The sequence below is a fragment of the Benincasa hispida genome, chromosome 9 (genome assembly GCF_009727055.1).
Source record: "Benincasa hispida cultivar B227 chromosome 9, ASM972705v1, whole genome shotgun sequence".
In the NCBI taxonomy this organism is placed as follows: Eukaryota; Viridiplantae; Streptophyta; class Magnoliopsida; order Cucurbitales; family Cucurbitaceae; genus Benincasa; species Benincasa hispida.
In genome coordinates, this window is record NC_052357.1 from 50,177,624 (window position 1) to 50,197,703 (window position 20,080).

Sequence of the window (20,080 nt, forward strand, 5' to 3'; positions counted from 1 at the left end):
TTGCTTTTCTTCCTCCCCTCTACCAATTCCATCAAAGTCCACCCTTTGAATTCTCACTTCGAGAATACTGAGGGATTCGAGTGATGGTGTCATCCCCATTGCCTTTTATTCGTGCATTGCTATTCGTATAGACGATCGTAATGGTGCTAGGGGATTGCTTGTTGGACGAATAGAAGCGTGAAGATTTAGTTCACGGTGAGACCGAGTTCTTATGAAGAAAGTCTTCAATTGGTATGTTCTCTCGGTCTTTTGGTTTTATCTTTTAAATCATGCCAGTAATTAGTGTTTTCAATGCATATTTATATGATAGAATGTCTGTGTGGAAATTCTGTCACAATGAAATTGGAAAGATTCGCTTCCGCTCATAGGTACTCTTGTATAAATGTTCCTTCAATTAGTATCAGAGCCAGTTTTCTGATATTCCAATTTCATTAATGCAAAGAATTGCATATACATTCTCTGTAGGTGCAGTATATCTACTCTCTATTTAATAGTTAAATCCTTTGTGGATGTGTGGATTAATGGAGTTTTCTGGGATAATACCACGGTTTATAATTCTTTTACATTTTCAGTTAATTGTAAAGGCCCCTGCGTTTTTGGGCATAATTAATTGCTATCGAATCTGTAATTTTAAAGTTAGTTTGCATTTTGAGTCGTTCATGAAGAAGTTCGAAGCAAGGGTTGCTGTTCTTCGAGGAAGAAGACGACCAAGCATTGGTCGAGTCGTGTAGACGATGAGGTAGGTGATCGTTGAGTATCGGATGCTCGGGTGTTGTTTAACGCACACGCGCACTAGACGATCGTATAGTTCAGCAAGCTTCATCACTTAGTAACTGACTATACGATCGCGGAGTAATCGCACGGTAAATCGTTTATCTCTTCGCGTGTTAAGCAATCGTCTAGACAATAAGGCTTCACAGCCTCGTTGTCCTCTAAGTAATCGTTTAGCTTTTCGCGTTGTCGTCTAGTGTGTGCTAAGCGATCGTTTACCTGGAGGAGTTTACTAAACGATGGAGCTTTGCCCAGCAGTTCAAGACCCGGTTCGCCTGTGAATCGGTTTGCTCGATGGAAAAATGTAATAGATAGAATTTTTTTCATTCCAGTTTTGTGTAGGATCATCCCAGTCCATTAATCTTTGGTTTAATATATGAGATGTATGTTTATTTTATATGTCATATGGTATGTACATATAGAAAATCCCACTTAGGTTATGCATTGGTCATGCATCATCTCTTTATTATAAATGTTATAATTGAGAGAAGCGTGATTTAAATTACATAAGAGCATGCTCATGCATCATATAATATAAGAGTTATATTTATGCATGCATAAAAAGCATTGATATGCATCATCTTTATATTATAATTGTTATAGTATAAGGGTGTATGGAAAGCATGTTTGCTTGGTTATTACATGTATATAAAAGTTATGTATAGTAATGACCGGACATTGCATGAAGCATGACACAAGGTTACTTTATAAGTGTTATAAATGCCTTGTTATGTGCAATGTGTTTTAGTTGTTTCTTTTTAATGGTTAAAGAGAAATTTGAACTAAAAGCAATAAGAAAGACATGCATGCTCATTTAGGTTTAATTCATGGTTTTAAAATGTTTAAAATTTGGACGACATAGACCTAAGATCACGGTTTTAATATGATTAACAACCCTTAGGCTTTAATCTTTTAATCAATTTAATAGGATTAAATTGACTAATAAAAGGTTAAAGTGTAGCAAATCTATCTATAAGGGACCTTTTGGCTAAGGCAGGTTCTGTCTAGGCTGGGGAATTTAAGTTGACGAAAACGTAACACCCCTACCTGGGAACCTACCTGGAAAGGTGAATTAGATAGACTTGATGCATGCATGCAAGTTAAGGACAGTCCATTGAAGTGTTTAAATGTGACTAATTGAACTTGTTTATTTCATAGATAAAAGTTATTTATGAGCGGACTTATAAAGATGACTTAGACTAAAATCAGTAGTCGGATTCTCTAGGTTAATGAACCCCTAGGTAGAACATTCACTGGGAGGAACTTGGGGCATATGATGCTTTANTTGAACTTGTTTATTTCATAGATAAAAGTTATTTATGAGCGGACTTATAAAGATGACTTAGACTAAAATCAGTAGTCGGATTCTCTAAGTTAATGAACCCCTAGGTAGAACATTCAGTGGGAGGTACTAGGGGCATCTGATGCTTCATTTAAACCTTTCACGTTTTTCCCATATAGTCCACACCGTGAGATCTACCCTCGGCCTCGTGCCACCCTGGGAGTGTCCCCCTAAAGGATGGTGTTTGGGTAGGTCAATATCAAGGTGGTTGGGGAGAGTGTTCGTAGTAAGTGGGAGCGGGAAGTGCGACAGCATATCCCACGATCTCCCTCATTAGATTGAATAAAGTTTCTATGCATCACCTCGAGGCACTCTAGGAGTGTCCCCCTATGGATGGCAGTTTTGCTCGTTTCTTTATTTGATCTCTTATAAGAGGATAAGGTTACTTAGTCTCTTGTCCTAATCTGCTTCTTCCGTACGGTGGGCTCATTAGGCGGGACTCTGGCACCAAAAGTGAGGGGTCACACACTTACATGGAGCTGTTAAAGGTTAACAGTTCTGGACCAAATAAATGGTGGTTGTTAGGTTCAGTTCCAATAGTTGGTTCTGCCTAATGGTTAAGAATGTCTCATCCTAGTGAAGGGTATTTGATCACCCCACCAGTGACGTTTGTCCTGCCTCACTGGTGCATCATTGCAAAATAGAAGTCTTAAAACACTTAGGGTACTTGGAAATTTTTTTGCTAAAATTAATTGGTTAAAATGTGGTTTAGCAAAAGCTTATAAAAGTTTGTTCGTTTTTCAGCAACAAGTTCTTAAAATGGCTACAGCCACTTTGGCTTTTCTTAGCACCGAGAAACTTACTGGGGATAATTTTTCAACATGAAAACATATGATCACGACTATTCTAATCATCGAGGATCTCATGTTTGCCCTTACAGAGGTTTGTCCTCCTATTCTAGCTCCCAATGCCGCTCAAAATGTTCAGGAGGCATACGAGCGATGGACACGGGCAAATGAGAAGGCCTGAGCCTATATCTTGGCAAGTCTTAATGACTTTTTGGCCAAGAAGCATGAGCCCATGGTCTCAGTGTGTGAGATCACAGAGTCCCTGCGGGGGATGTTTGGACAACCGTCTGAACAGCTAAAGCATGAGGCTCTTAAATACATATTCAACTCTAAAATGGAGGAAGGCACCTCTATTCGTGAACATGTGCTTAACATGATGGTCCACTTCAATGTGGTCGAGTTGAATGGGTCTACTATCGATGAGGGCAGATAGGTTAGCATAATCCTGCATTCTTTGTCGGAGAGCTTTCTGCACTTTGTTGGCAATGTGATTCTTAACAAAGTGAAATACACCCTTACATCTCTCCTCAACGAGTTGTAGACATACCAATCTTTACTGAGAATTATGGAGAGGAAAAAGGCTGAGGCAAATGTTGCTTCATCCTCAAGGACGTTCCATCGAGGTTCGACCTTAGGAACGAAGTCTGTACCTTCTACTTCTAACTCTGCACCTTCTACTTCTAACTCTGCAAAGGGAAAGAAGAAGAAGAGTAGTAAGGGGAAAAGGAAAGCGCTTATTAACCCGCCATCTGTCACTCCAAGAAGGCGTCCGCTACCGATTGAAAAAGGAAAATGTTTCCACTGCAACTAGGATGGAAACTAAAAGAGGAACTATCCTCGCTGGCTGAAGGAAAGGAAGGCTGCCAAGGCAAATAAAGGTAAATATGATTTACTTGTACAAGAAATATGTTCAGTGGAGAATGATGATTCTACCTGGATAATTAATTCGGGTGCCACTAATCATGTTTGTTCTTCTTTTCAGGGGATTAGATCCTGGCGACAGCTAGAGGTTAGTGAGATGACGATGCGAGTAGGCACCAGACATGTTGTCTCAGTTGTGGCAGTCGGAGGCATCCAGTAATCTTTATAGAATAGGTTTCTAGTTTTGAAAGATGTATATTTTGTTCCTGAACTTAAAAGGAACCTTAAAAGTGTCTGTTGCAATGTAAATATACGCTTTCTTTTAATGTGGATAAAGTGTTTATTCATAAAGATGGTGTTCATATTTGTATAGCTTATCTGGAAAGTAACTTGTATGCGGTGAGACTGTTAGCCTTAAGTTCCCTCCATAACACAGAGTTGTTTAAATCTGTCATAACTCAATTTAAACGTCAAAGAATTTATCCAAAAGAAAATATCCAACTTTGGCACCTTCGATTAGGGCACATCAATCTCAATAGGATTGAGAGATTGGTGAAGAATGGACTTCTAAGTGAGTTAGAAGAAAATTCTTTACCGATGTGTGAATCTTGCCTTGAGGGTAAGATGACTAAAAGACCTTTTACTGGAAAAGGTTATCGAGCAAAGAGCCTCTTGAGTTAGTACATCCGCCTTTGTGGTCCTATGAATATGCGAGCCCGAGGTGGCTATGAGTATTTTATCAGTTTTACTAATGATTACTCTAGGTATGAGTATGTTTATCTGATACAACGGAAGTCTAAATGCTTTGAAAAGTTCAAAGAGTTCAAGGCTGAAGTTGAAAACGCATTGGATAGACGGATTGAAACACTTCGATCGAATCGAGGTGGAGATTTTTTGGACTCGTCATTCCAAGACTATTTGATAGAACATAGAATCGTTTCCCAACTCTCAGCGTCGGGTACACCTCAGCAGAATGTGTAGCAGAAAAGAGAAATAAAACTTGTTGGACATGGTTCATTCGATGATGAGTTGCACTTCCTTATCGGACTCGTTTTGGGGTTTCGCAGTGGAGACTGTGGTATACATACTCAACTGTGTTCCTTCCAAGATTGTTGCAAGAACACCTCTGAAGTTGTGGAACAGGCTTAAAGCTAGTTTACGTCACTTATGCATTTGGGGTTACCTTGCACATGTGCTTGAGGAAAATCTCAAGAAGTTGGAACCACGGACGAGGTTATCCCTCTTTGTAGGTTACCCCAAAGGTACACAAGGGGGTAATTTTTATGGTCCATCAGAAAATAGGTGTTTGTTTCCACGAATGCTACTTTCCTAGAGGAGGATCATATTAGAGAGCACAATCTACGTAGTAAAGTCGTATTATGTGAGCTTTCCATTGAAACTACTGAAACTTAAACAAGAGTTGTTGAAAGACGTGCTTCATCAGCAAGATTTGTTTATGATAGTTCATCTAGTAGGTCGGTTTCACCTCAAGAGTTGAGGGAACCTCGACGCAGTGGGAGGGTTGTGAACCCACCCATTCTCTATCTGGGTTTCATGAAAATCCTTGCTATGGTAGCAAATGGACGTTGAGGATCCGTTGTTTTATCAGAAGGCAATGGAGGGCATAGACCAGAATAAATGGGTCAAAGCTATAGATCTCGAGATGAAGTTGATGTACTTCAACTCATTATAGGATCTTGTAAATCAGCCTGATGGGGAAAGACCTATAAGTTGTAAATGGATCTACAAGTGCAAATGAGGTACTGATGGGAAGGTACAAACCTTCAAGGCTCGACTTGTGGCAAAGGGAGTCGACTATGAGGAGACTTTCTCGCTTGTTGCCATGTTAAAGTCGATCCACATCCTTCTGTCCATTGCAACTTATTATAATTATGAGATTTGGCAAATGGACGTCAAGACGGCCTTTCTGAATGACAATCTTGAGGAGACCATTAACATGGTCCAACCCGAGGGATACATAGCCCAAGGTCAAGAGCAAAATGTTTGCAAACTGAATCGGTCCATTTATGGGCTGAAATAAGCGTCTAGATCTTGGAACATACGGTTTGATATTGTGATCAAATCATATGGCTTTGACCAGAACATTGATGAACCTTGTGTTTACAAGAAGATTATCAACGCTTCAGTAGTTTTCTTAGTGTTGTATGTAGACGATATACTACTCATTGGGGATGATGTAGGTCTACTAACTGCAATTAAAAGCTGGCTAGCGACCCAATTCCAAATGAAAGATTTGGGAGAGGCTTAGTTTGTTCTGGGTATACAAATCTTTCGGGATCGTAACAACAAAGTTTTAACACTTTCTCAGGCATCATACATTGACAAAGTGTTGCTCAAGTACTCGATGCAGGACTCCAAAAAGGGCCTACTGCTGTTTAGGCAAGAAGTCACTTTGTCTAAGGACATGTGTCCTAAGATGCCTCAAAAGGTTGAGGAAATGAGACGGGCCTCATATGCGTTTGTCGTTGGCAGTTTGATGTATGCGATGCTCTGCACTAGGTTAGACATTTGCTACGTTGTGGGTATAGTTAGTAGGTATCAGTCTAACCTAGGCTAGGGTCATTAGACTGCAGTGAAGAATATCCTCAAGTATCTTCGGAGAACGAGGGATTACATGCTCATGTATGGATCTGGGGATTTGATCCTTACTGGATACACAAATTCTGACTTTCAGACTGACAAGGACTCTCGCAAGTCCACTTCAGGGTCAGTCTTTACTCTTAACGGAGGAGTTGTAGTGTGGCAAAGCACTAAGCAGGGGTGCATCGTTGACTCCACTATGGAGGCGGAGTACGTAGCGACTTGTGAAGCTGCTAAGAAGGCCATCTGGCTCAGGAAGTTCTTGACAGAACTGGAAGTTGTTCTAGATATTTTTAGGCCAATCACCCTCTATTGTGACAATAGTGGAGCTGTGGCAAACTCCAAGGAGCCTAGAAGTCACAGGCATGGAAAACAAATAGAGCGGAAGTATCACCTGATCTGCGACATAGTGCTTCGAGGGGACATGATCGTCATGAAGATCGCTTTGAAGCACAATGTTGCTAACCCGTTTACGAAGGCTCTCACGGCTACAGTTTTAGAGGGTCACTTTCAAAGCATGGGTTTATGGGACTGCTTGCGGCTGAACTAGGGCAAGTGAGAGATTTTCTTATACTGGGCTTTTATGCCCTAGTTTATTGTTTTGTACTTTTTTTGTACACCCCACTTCGCTTTAGGACAAGTGAGAGATTGTTAGGATGCCCTAAAGTCTCGTGTTCTGTAGTTTGTAAACAGTTTGTACGAACGCTTGTGATGTATAATATATGATATTTACTTCACTTCTTGATTTTGCTCATCCGAATGTTCTATCTGCTTTACCACAAACCAATAAACTAAAATCTCTGGTTATCTTTATGTAACTTAAGCATGTATGTGGTGACATACAAGTGGATCATGTCTTAAGTGATAACCAAGATGTGTAGTATATGGATATAGGAGGGAAACCTTATCCTTGTAACACTATGGATGTGGCCCGCTTTGTGGAATAGTTCCAAGTGTTGTGACTTGTCACAGATCGTCTGATCCTGATCATTTCTATAGGGGACATGCAAGTGGGGGTGTCCTATACAAATATTTTGTATAAGACCTGACCACGAAGTGCTAACATCTCGTTATATAACGTCGTTCATGACAGAGACTTCACTTCACTAGGATGACCATAGGTAACATGACCTCAATCCTGAATGAGTTGGGAACTACTGACTATACCCACATAGTAGGAAATGTAACTATAGGGGGAAAATGGTAAATTGGTCCAGCTGTACTTACGAGCATCTGTTTAGGGTCATCGTATTGATGATTGATTATATCTGATGGACATAGAAATATATCTGTAGTAAGAAGAGTTCAGCTGTTGGTCTTTAGTGGAATGCCTGGCAGTTAACGGATGGTAGATATCATGGCTAAAGAGTTTAGTCAGTTATTCACGTACCGTTGGAGCTTCGAGTCATAGGTCCAGAAGGTCCCCTTGGTAACTTGGATACAAGTTGAGAATCAGTTTTTGGGTCAATTTAAAATGTCAAATTGACAATAGAGAGTTCGATTATATATGATATAATTGAACTAGTTAATTATATATAATTGATTTTATGTATGAGATACATTTGGAGGAAATTGGATATAAATATGATTTATATCTAGTGGAGGAAAAATACCATGGTTAATATATGATATTAAACCATAGATTATAAATATAATGTGATTGTATTTATTATTTATTAATTGGACAGTTATGGGATAATTGGCCAGCGTCTCTTCTGTTTTCGTAACTGATAAGTAAGATGAAGAATCGTTTTGAGACGCTTAAATAACTCACCGTGTGTTGCGATTCTAGGGAGTCACCGCTTAGTAAATCAGAGCATATACGATAGTGTTGATTACTGAATGATCGCTTACACCCGCGCACGTGTTACTTACTAAATGATCGCTTATCTCTTACTAAATGATCGTTTAGCGCCCGAGCTTTACTAAACGATCATATAGACTATTGCTTAGCTTTTCCTACACGATCGTATACTTCACCTAAAAGATCAAGCATTTTGTCTATACGATAGACGAGTCTTTCTCCCACTTACTTGATCGTTGTATACGATCTCTTTTCCTCCTCCCCTCTACCAAATCCACACAGAGCCCACTCGTTGGATTCTTACTCCGAGAATATTGAGGGTTCCAAGTGGTGTTGTCGTCCCTTTTCTTCATTTGTTCGTGTGGAGATTGTTTGTGGTAGACGATTGGGTGTTGTTGAACGATAGCTTGCCGTTCCAGCGAAAGCGAGATTTGCTGTGAAGAAAGTCTTCAACTGGTATGTTCTCTCGGTCTCTTGTGTATTTATCCTTTAAGCATGCCAGTAATTTAGCGTTGTTAATACATAACTGTATGTGTGAATGTATGTGTGGAAATTCTGTCACAATGAATTGGAAAGATCAACTTCCGCTCATAGGTACTCTTGTATAAGAGTTCCTTCAAACATTCACTGTATTTGAAAATATTTCTAACCGTTTTTCCATTTAATATAATTATCCATAATATTATTTTTCTTTCCAAATATCAAATGTTTGTTCGTGCTTAAATTTTAGTTGATCTTTTACATGTTAATTTAATTAAAAACATACTTTTTATCGGTTTTCTCTTACGATAATACTAACATTAACAACAGGTACAGTAATTTTTTATATATATTTTTTACGATTTTACTATATTAATTTTTAAAAATAAATACATCTATATAATATCAAAAATAAAATTTATAATTTATATCGTTACCTTATTTTATCAAGAATATAATTACATTTGTATTATTATAAAATTAAACTAAATAAAAAAAAATATACAATAAGTACATCACACATGGTAAAAAACTAGTACAACAAATTTATTCAAAGTTTAACTTGACCGACTTATTTACAAAGGCAGTACCTACAATAACCTTTGAAAAATTGGTATACAACATCGGAATGCGACGATTAAGAGATCTCAAGTGATGTTTTCACGAGGAGAGCGAATATATTTTATTCTTTTAGGATTATTGGATCATATAAAATATGTGTTTTTTTTTCTTTCACTGAGATTATTTCATATATTTATAATTGACATCTAAGGATAAATATTATAAATAGGTGTTAGATGCTCATGCTTAGTATCCAATATCAAATATCATTTTTCCATTATCACATATAATCCCATTCAACCATTTATGCATAGTTTCCAAAGTGTACCACATCCTATTTACCACCTTGCCTATAAATAACAACATTTTTGTGTATCTTGAAATAATACACATGGTTGAGAAATCCACTTCAAAATTCCACTTAATTATCCAATTTTCATAATTTTAGATATTTTATTTATTTATTATTATATTATATTTTTTTCATATTCGTATTCTCGTTGTGCTCCATTGTACTCTTCAATTTCACAACATTCTCCTATTAGCTTTGTTATTATTCTTTTAAAGAGCATATAGGCTTAGAATAATTTCATTAATTTTTATAAAAAAAAAAAACTAATTATTAAATATAAAGTAATAAATTTACTCTCACATTTATGGTGTGATGATCAAATAAATTGAAATTATCACGACACGTGTTAAAAACTAGTTGATATAAAAATACAAAGGTTGGAAAAAACGTTTTTTGGACAACATTATCCTTTTCTTTTCATATAATACCTAAACTACCCTCTAAATTTTTTTCTAATTCTTGTACTAAAATCCACACGCGCCCTCATCAATGTTTTAACCACCTCGGGGACAGTTTGATTTTTGTGAATATAGATAATTAGAATTATAGATGTCCAAAATTATAGATAATCAGAATTACAGATATCTGACATCTTTTATAATTAGGTTTATTTTGTAGGAATATTGAATAACTCTTTTTTTTTTTTTTGTACGATTTTTACTTGAAAATGTATTTGTTTCAAAACTTCCTTTATGACTATTCATTACTAATCAACTTAACTTAATTTCAATTCATATAACATATTTGTTTTGTTAATTTATTTTTAAAAAAAATTAATACAATTATATTATTTTTATTTGTTACTGTCCTATACAACATAATATATATTAATTTAAAAATATTAATTTATTTTATTTTTAAAATAAATTAATATAGTTATATTATGAAAGAATTTTTTAAAAAAATCTTAATTGGAACAAAAATAATTCAAACTTGTGTTTTGTTTATGAGTCATTTCATCCTATTTGTATAAATGCTTTTTAATTAAAAGTTCATTATTGCTTTTTTTTTCTTCTTCATGCACCCAATTATAATATTTATGGTATTTGTTACGTGAATATTTTTTCTTAAGAATATTAAATCTATTTTTAAGTTATACTTTGCATCTTTAAACTATTAAAAAAAACATTAAGTCCATCTTTATTTATAAGTTTTATTGCATAACGTTAAAGATAATATATGATAATTTTTTTTATTAAAACAATATTACTTAATTTAAAAAAAAAAAAAAAACCTTTCATACACCCACATTAATTAAAACCGGTTCTTAAGCATGTTTAATATTCTTAAATACAATTATAATCATTGAAAAATGATGAAAAATTAAATGGTAAAATATTTAGAAATTTTCAAAATAGAAAAATAAGAGAAACTATATATATAAAATAGCAAATTTAATCTTCTTTAACGGATGCTAATAAAGGTTGATAGAAGTCTAGTGTCTATCAGTGTTTGACATTTCTGTAAATAGTTTGATATTTTTTTCCATCAATGAAAATTTCTCAAAAATATTTTAGTTTTTCACTAAAATAATACTAATTCAAAAAACCCCGTAGACATTCAAGTTATCAAAAAAAAAAAAAGACTCATGATCATTTTTTGTACTTAAATACACTTATGAATTAAATAAAGGAACAAATAATATGGTAAAATATGAAGAAAAAAAATATTTTATTTATTTATAAAAAAAGTTAGGGAGAAATTGCAAGTTTAATAAAAAAAAATTAAAAATTGAACGCGTATCTCTAGGTTTTACTTTTTTTTACAAACATGGCAAAAAACTTCCGCTGAAAATTTGATTGGTATCTGATTTCTATGTAATTGTTATGTGGTTGCTATCTGATTTGTATATGATTAGCACATCTGTAATTACAAAAAAATCAAAGTCATGAGTTTGATTTTTTTAAATATATTTAAACTCTCGCTTTCCAATTTCCTACTATTATAAAAAGTAGTACTTTTTGTCCATTTGGTGTGTGCATCAACGTACTACTACGATTAAATTTCAAATGAAAAAAAAAAAAAAAAAAAGTGACACGACACGTGTAGAAACCCTGTTGCATATAAAGCTGTATATATACTATATCATGTTCATTGGTAGAAGAAGCTAGTGTTGTGCTTAGAGAGAAAGATAAGAGAGATGGGGAGTGAAGGGTATTTGCCATTGTTTGAGACCAAAGAAGAAAAGGGAAGAGCTGCTTATAGAGTATTTGCAGCCTCCATTTTTGTGGGGATTTGTTTAATTTGGAGCTATAGAGTGAAGTTTATACCAGAGAATGAAGGAGGAAGAAGATGGGCTTGGCTTGGTATGTTTGCTGCTGAGATATGGTTTGGATTTTATTGGGTTCTCACTCAGGCTCCTCGCTGGAATCCAATTCATAGGTCCATCTTTAAACACAACCTCTCACAAAGGTCGGTGTGCATGTTTCAGGGTCAAATAATTTTGAAACAGTTAAAATTACTTTTATCATACTAATTATTCTGAAAATATGTCTTTAATGTCAACATAAACGTAGCTCAGTTGGTATGATACTCGTACTATTAAAGAAAAATACACCTCTAATCATTCAAAATTAATTCAATATTTGATCTTCTACTTCTAGATGTAATTTATGTATCATCAAAATTGATTTTGAATGATTAAAATTATGTTTCAAAGTGAAATTGAAAATGACATAAGTGATTTTAACCATTTATGTTTTTAATGGGACGATCTATTACATAGTTTATCTCTCCTTATTTTCTATGATGTTTGAATTGGGATATTGTTGTGGAACATTCTCTCTCTCAATTTCTCTAACTTTATTTATTTGTTGTTTTTTTTAGTAAGATAGAAGTAGAAGAATTCAAACCGCAAACTTTTTAAGGGACGTTTGGATTAAGGGAATTGGGATGGGAATAAGAGTGGGAATGGGTAAGAGATACACATCTTCTTGTTTGGTACAAAGAAGCTTTAGGCATGGGAATATGCATTCCTTATACCCATGAATGATACTCATCCAAAAGTGTGGGTTTTCTTAACGTCTACTCTCCCTCTTTGATACATAAATTTATTTTTTTATTTTATATTATTAAAACTAATTGATATATGAATATTAAATTTATAATTTAGAAAATGGTATTGAATTTTAAATTATACTATTTAACTACTCGAGAATCCTAAATTAATTAATTAATTATATAATAAACCATAAAGAACCGATGTTTTAATACTATTAATTCACTAATAAATTATATATGTAATTAATTAATTATCATTATAATTAATATTTTATAAGATTGTTTTTTAATAATTATAATTAGTTTACCATTGATTAATTATAATTCATTATTTTTTAATCACAAAATGTTATCTTTTAAACTGGTTTTGATGGTTTTATTAATTAATACATTATATTTATATAAATTCATCAAATCATGTAATCAAGTAACTTTAATTATAAATTACTCATTTTACAAACATTGTAATTAATAATTTAATTAATATCATTATTCAATAGTTAAATAATTAATTTTGCTAAAAACTTTGAATTAAATTTATTGTTTATCAATTAATCTATCAAAATTTTATAGAGATGTCCTTATTAACTTTATAAATAAAATACAAAGCTAATTTGTTACCATAAAGTTTTGATAACATTCTCATGTACAATCAAACACAATCATCTTTGATTCCCACAACATATTTAATTTCTGGACATCTTTAAAACCTTAAACCAAACAGTCCCTTAGTCATTAACATATCCATATGCGAGTTTTGGCATTTATTTATTGTTTCAAATGGATATCGTTGTGGAAGAGACTTTCTTTCCCCTCAACCTTAGTCTCTTAGTTTTGGTGGTCTTTGAAGTGGGTTTTTTTTTTTATTGTGGTTGGATAAAGAGAAAACTTTAAAATAAGCTTTAAATTTTGAAATAAAATCACTTAGAAAACTTACATAAGTTGAATATATGAACCATAAAAGGAGGAGCACAAAAGTAAAAAGATTAGATTGTGAGTTAGATAGAAAAAGTTATATGAGAAATTGCTATGTAGTTTTTCTTTTGATTGGATAAAGTCTCTTAAGACAGAAGAAGTTGTAAAGAAGAGGGAGACGCTAGTCTCTTATACAAAACAAATCAAGCTGATTACTGTTAAATTTATAATAAAAAAAAAAGTTTAAATAAAAATAATTTCCTTGAAAAACATTTTTTTCTATAGTCAATCCAAACGGACGTTTAGTTTAAGGAATATGTGAAGTTTGGGGTATTTATTGATGAACAGGCATGAGGCAGAGTTTCCCGGAGTGGACATATTTGTATGCACAGCAGACCCGGAGAAGGAGCCATTAGTTATGGTCATGAGCACTGTATTATCAGTCATGGCATACGACTACCCGCCTGAGAAGCTCAGCGTATACCTCTCTGATGACGCAGGCTCCGAGCTCACCTACTATGCTCTCATAGAGGCCTCTGAATTTGCAAAGCACTGGTTACCATTTTGCAAGAAGTTCAACATCCAGCCAAGGTCACCTGCCACTTACTTTGCCTCACAGTCTAATCATCAAGGCAAAGAAGTGCTCTTTATTCAGGTTATTAATGATCTAATAGAATTTTTGTGATCACATTTCTAACAAGGAAAAACAAGCTTTGCTGCAATGTTAGAAAGGATATGGTTGCATTTACTTTGATGTTTTCTTCTTTGCAGAAATTATACAAGGACTTGGAGAGTAGAATCAATGCCGCAGTCAAACGAGGTCGGATTCCTGAAGAAGTACGATCAAGTAATGTAGGATTTTCACAGTGGAAGTCCTATGTATCTCGTCGAGACCATGATACCATCATTCAGGTAATCTCAACGACTTTTTCTCCACATGTTAGATGATAAGTTTAAGCTTTTGGGTCAATCGGTGATTTAAGACTTCATAAAAACTCAAAAAAAAATTAGATTATGTACGTTGATAATGTCGTTCCATAATGCATGTTGCCATTCTTCTCTAGAGATAAGTATTTCTAATATTTGACTCTCTCTGTTACCAACATTCCAGATAGTAATAGATGGGAGAGATCCAAAAGCCACAGATGTTGAAGGATATGTGTTACCAACTTTGGTGTATTTGGCTCGTGAGAAGAGACCTCAATATTTCCATAACTTCAAAGCTGGGGCCATGAATGCCTTGGTAATTATCAACTTGAATGTGCTCAGATACACTCATTTTCGAAATTAAATCGATGCCAATGAACGCGTAGAACATTTGATGTAAGTATCTAACCTGGTGTTAGTGTTTCCATTTTTTAGCTTAGGGTCTCATCACACATAAGCAATGGGCAAATCATACTCAATGTAGACTGTGATATGTATTCCAACAACTCTGATTCCATAAGAGATGCACTTTGCTTCTTAATGGATGAAGAGAAGGGCCATGAGATTGCATATGTTCAGTTTCCACAAAAGTTTCACAACGTAACGAAGAACGACATCTATGGAAGTGCTTTACGAGTCATGAATAAGGTAAGTCGATAAGGTCAATACTAGAAAGTTCATAAAATTTATAGGTAATTTGTATGGTTCTCTTTTATGAAGGTGGAGTTCTCTGGTATGGATGGTTTTGGAGGTCCTCGATATCTTGGAACAGGCTGCTTTCATAGAAGAGACGTTCTATGTGGTAAAAAGTACAGCAAGGGATACAAAAATGATTGGAACAGTAAAAACTTTAGGAATTCTGAAGACAATGTAAATGAACTAGAAGAAAAATCCAAGCATCTAGCAAGTTGTTCATATGAAAAGAACACTCAGTGGGGAAAAGAGGTTGCTCTCTTTGCTCATCTCTCACATTTTTTAGTAGTTTTTTCTCGTAGATTATAAAATAAGGTGGTCATCGCGTTAGGGTTACGATAAATATGGCTGGTAGGTTATAAAATACGGTAGTGCGTTCTGATGTAATCAGAAACTTACCTTTCATACTTTTGCAGGGGCAAGTCATTAATCATAAAGGGGTCTGTGAATGGGCGATGAAAAAACTCCATTCTTGAGCCTAATTATCAACTTTTAACTTGCAGATGGGTTTGAGATATGGATGTATTGTAGAAGATGGTATGACTGGGCTGTCAATACAAAGACAAGGATGGAAATCAATTTATTGTAACCCAGAGAAGGAAGCCTTCCTAGGTGTTGCACCAACCTCATTAATTCAGACACTAGCTCAACATAAGCGATGGTCGGAAGGTGACCTCCAAATTCTTTTATCTAGGTACAGTCCTGCGTCGTTCGGTCGGGGAAAGATCAGCCTAGGCCTACGAATGGTATATTGCATCTATTCTCTGTGGGCAGTTAATTCATTGGCAACATTATATTACTCCACCATCCCCTCACTTTATCTCCTCAGAGGCATTCCCTTGTTTCCAGAGGTACACAACTTTGCTACCTCTTTTACATTTCATATTAATGAAAACTGTCGATGGATCTACTGCTGACTTTAACTACTTTGTGTACTCAGGTTTCAAGCCTGTGGCTGATACCTTTCACATATGTGATATTTGCTAAGTATGTTGCTAGTTTGGTGGAGTTTCTGGTGGCTGGAGGAACAATCCTGGGTTGGTGGAATGAACAGAGGATTTGGCTATATAAGAGAATAAGTTCCTATCTGTTTGCTCTTATAGATACTGTCTTGAAGACACTTGGATTATCTGATGCAGCTTTTGTAATCACAGCTAAAGTGACTGATAAAGAAGTCTCCCAAAGATATGAAAATGAGATGATGGATTTTGGAGCTTCCTCTCCAATGTTTACCATAATAGCAACAATTGCTTTGGTTAATTTGCTTTGCTTTCTTGAGATGATGAAGAAAGCACTGAATGGTGGCAGTGGTTTGGTGATGGTCTTGCAAACAATGGCTTTGCAGGTTCTTGTTTGTGGGATTTTGGTTGTGATCAATTGGCCTTTGTACCAAGGACTTACAGATAGGAGCAAAATGCCAACCTCCCTGGCTATTAAAGCCTTTATCTTGGCCCTAGTAATTTGTATTTCCTTTTCATTACTATTTTAATTGTGGCGCCATGTATTTTCAGATGTAGTTCATTTCTGTAACTTGAAGTTTACTATGGATGTCATCTTGGTTACTTGAGTTGTATTACATGGAAATGATGATTGAAGTTAAGTTTTGGAATTAATTTGGTTTTATCTTCCATCAATCTTGATATTTAATTCCATATTTGGTTTAGGTTTATGTTAATTAAAGTCCGGTTTGGTAATTATTTCGTTTTTCGGTTTTGGTTTTTAAAAATTAAGTCTATTTCTTCCCCTATTTGTTATGATTTTGCATCTTTCTTAGTTAGAATAGTTGAATTCTTAGCCAAATTTCAAAAACAAAATGAAAGTTAAAAGTTATGACCCGTTTGATAACTATTTTGTTTTTTTGTTTTTGTTTTTTAAAAATTAAGTTTATAAATACTATCTTCATCTCTAAGTTTATGGTTTTTGTTTATCTACTTTTCATGGAAAATTACAAAATTGACCTTTTGGAGTTTTTTTTTTGTATTTTTTACCTCTTTTTTAACAAGTTTTTTTTTACTTCGATGATGAAAATGATGTAAGCATGGAAAATTTTGGTTGTACAATTACTCTTATACCCTTTATTAAATTCTCATTTTTAAATTTCAACAACCAACCCACCAAATTAATTCACCAAAAATTCTCCACCACAAAAAAATTGATTCACAAAACATTAATTCAACCAAAATTAATTTACAAAAAATTCTCCACATTTCAACAAAAAAAATTCTCCACTAAAACTAATTTTTTTACATCCACACAAAAAGTTCTCTTCACCAAATTATCTCCAAAACGAAAAGTCTTTCATCAAGTCTAAAACTTGTATTTCACGAAGTTGTAATTTTGTACACTCCGTAGTATGTATTTCATTTTGTATGTATTCAATAGTTCGATAATTTTTTTCATGTTAGAATTTATTTGCTTGTATTTATGCTTGCTTGCTTGATTGTTTCGTCTTTTCTAATGCCATAAAGCCCTTGCATTTGAAAGTTATAAAAAAGAAAGAAAAAATAATAATTTTTTTAAGATACCCGATCGGGCTTCACCGAGTATTCACCAGGTACAAAGGAATGAGTTGAAATTACCCAATCGAGCTTCATTTGGTACAAAATAATTGTTGAAATAAGTTTTAAATAATTGCGATAAAAATAATTTTTTAAGATACCCGGTTGGGCTTCACCGGGTACGAAGGAAATTGGTTGGAATCACTTGATTGGGCTTCACTAGGTCTTCATTGGGTATGAAAGAAATTGGTTGAAATCACCCGGTCGGGCTTCACCGAGTATTCACCGGGTACAAAGGAATGGGTTGAAATTACTCGACCGGACTTCATCGGGTACAAAATAATTGTTGAAATAAGTTTTAAAAAATCGCAATAAATAATTTTTTAAGATACCCTGGTCGGGCTTCACTGGGTATGAAGGAAATTGGTTGAAATCACCCGGTTGGACTTCACGGGGTCTTTACTGGTTATAAAAGAAATTGGTTGAAATCACCCGATCGGGCATCACCGAGTACAGGATAGGAGAACATGGGATAGGAACCAGGTATGAGATAGGAACCGGGTTGGGAATGGTGGGTAATTAGATTACAGAGTTTAGCCGGTTAATCTCGGTTGGAGTCCATGATCTGTAGGTCCAAGAGGTCCCCTACTAACTCATATTAGACTAAACCTTAGAACCTGTCTCTTATACACATCTAGATGTGTATAAGAGACAGGCTCTAGATGTTGTATTAAATTAAATTAATTATTAGAATTAATTTTGAAATTAAAAGAAATTGGTCAAAATTGCATTAAATGTCAAAATTGTTGACTAGGTAAAAAATGCAATGAAAATCAATATGTTAACTTTTGACTTTGAAAGTCAAAAAGTTGTTGACTTAGGACTTTGACAGTCAAACTTTGACCTTTGATCAAGTTAGTAGAAAGATTCAACAATTGTGAGTGGGAAATGTCAACTTTTGCATTGTTAAGTTTTGTCTTCATTTGAAAACACTTGCACCACTAATCTCACTTTGAGTTAGTAGATTTTTTAGTGTCAAATTCTCATCAAACTCAAAATTGCATGTTTTACATGAAATTATCTTTAAAGGAAGAGTTTTATAAATTTTATTACTCTTGGCCAAAGTGGATTTTCATGAGATTATTGAATAATCTCATAATTATTTTCTCTTAAATACTTAGCATTTTTCTCTCCAAATTAGTCACCATCGGATCCCACTATCCCATTCTAAGGCCACAGAATAGTGAGGAAGACTCTCGTAATGGCTTACGAACAGCTCGTGAGGAGATTGGAGTTGATTTGGAGAAGATTAGAGACTACAAAGGTTGTATTTCTTCTATCCTTTTATATTTGTTTTAATTGCATGCTTATTCTTTGAAATTAACCTAATTAGAGTACTTTAAATCCATTTTTTCTTCCACTGCGCATATGTTCATTCCATCAATTGGTATCAGAGAATGTTTAAAGTACTCAATTTTGGTTAATTTTTACATATGGTGAGTATTGATTCATGTGATGAACAGTTGTGTGTTAAAATGGATAATTTCGGTTTTGACATTTTTTTCTCTCTTGATTGTAATAATTATTGTAATTGTCTGGTGTTTTATGGACTTTAATGTGTCGTGATGGGTCTGTAATTTTTCTAGAGTCATTAGAGTCGTTTTTAGGCTGTAATTGCTCGTTTCCGGCAAAGAGAACCATTTCAATTTGGTGAAGAAATTGCTCACAGACCCGATTGCACCTCCCAGACCCGGTTCACGGCCCTCAACCAGACCCGGAGTGATGATCCAACCCGCGAGGTGGTGGCTGACGCGTGTGGCTGTCCCAGACCCCGGTGACCTGCTCCGACCCGGTTGACGTCCTAAGCGCGCGCGGCCCATCCAGTTCGTTGGTCCCGCCTTAATCCGCTCAGTCGACGGCCCCACACTTCCGCGCCAGCCCAGTTCGCCAGTCGATCCGCGCCTACCCAGCTCAGCCAACCCGTCCGATCCGCTCCAGCCAAACCGTCCGACCCGGTTTGGTGGCTCAGTCGGCCCAAATGGTCTGGACCGGTCCGGTGCAACTGGTTTGACCAATTTTGACCGGGCGGTTTTGGCTGTTTTTTTTGGGTTTTTGAGGCTCGTTCAAAGTGTTCGAAGGCGGTTCAAGGCTGGTTTCTGTTTGTTGTTGCAATAAATTTAGCTTTTAGCTAGCTTAGGATGCCAAAATCGGTCTATTTTAAGTGTGTTTATTTAATTATGCATTGTGAATGTATGAATTAAATAATTTATCTATTGTGTGCATATTGTATGTCATGTAGATTTAAAATCCCACCATAGGATAAGCATATATCATGCATTGCAAATATATTATAAGTGTTATAATGTATAGTATGTTTGTGTAGGATTCCATGGTTTTTAATATAAGTTGTTATATTAAGGCATGGAATGAATGTTTATATAATTGTTATATAAAGCATGTTAGATGCTTGTTATAGGTTTTTTGTCT

General features: G+C 34.9%; 1 protein-coding gene across 3 annotated transcripts; it reads left to right on the plus strand.

The window, feature by feature from the left end:
- The first annotated feature begins 8,414 nt into the window (after positions 1-8,414).
- On the plus strand, positions 8,415-16,663 carry LOC120085506 (cellulose synthase-like protein E1). 3 transcript variants are annotated; one of them, XM_039041513.1, is made up of 8 exons: positions 8,415-8,623; positions 13,824-14,130; positions 14,247-14,387; positions 14,587-14,718; positions 14,838-15,050; positions 15,123-15,347; positions 15,599-15,946; positions 16,036-16,663. In XM_039041513.1, exons 2-8 carry the CDS (start codon positions 13,894-13,896, stop codon positions 16,582-16,584), a joined length of 1,845 nt encoding a protein of 614 aa, XP_038897441.1. In that variant the 5' UTR covers positions 8,415-8,623; positions 13,824-13,893; the 3' UTR covers positions 16,585-16,663. The 3 variants fall into 3 exon arrangements, with proteins under 3 accessions (XP_038897441.1, XP_038897440.1, XP_038897439.1); XM_039041511.1 differs by lacking the exon at positions 8,415-8,623 and adding an exon at positions 11,631-11,972; XM_039041512.1 differs by lacking the exons at positions 8,415-8,623; positions 15,123-15,347 and adding an exon at positions 11,630-11,972.
- The last annotated feature ends 3,417 nt before the right edge of the window (positions 16,664-20,080 follow it).

What these genes read in the sequence shown, in the direction of transcription:
- LOC120085506 (XM_039041511.1), top strand. Translation starts at nt 11,701, where the DNA reads ATGGGGAGTGAAGGGTATTTGCCATTGTTTGAGACCAAAGAAGAAAAG. An exon ending in AAGAAGTGCTCTTTATTCAG is followed by an intron (nt 14,131 to 14,246) that starts GTTATTAATGAT and finishes TCTTCTTTGCAG; the next exon opens with AAATTATACAAGGACTTGGA. An exon ending in CTGGGGCCATGAATGCCTTG is followed by an intron (nt 14,719 to 14,837) that starts GTAATTATCAAC and finishes TCCATTTTTTAG; the next exon opens with CTTAGGGTCTCATCACACAT.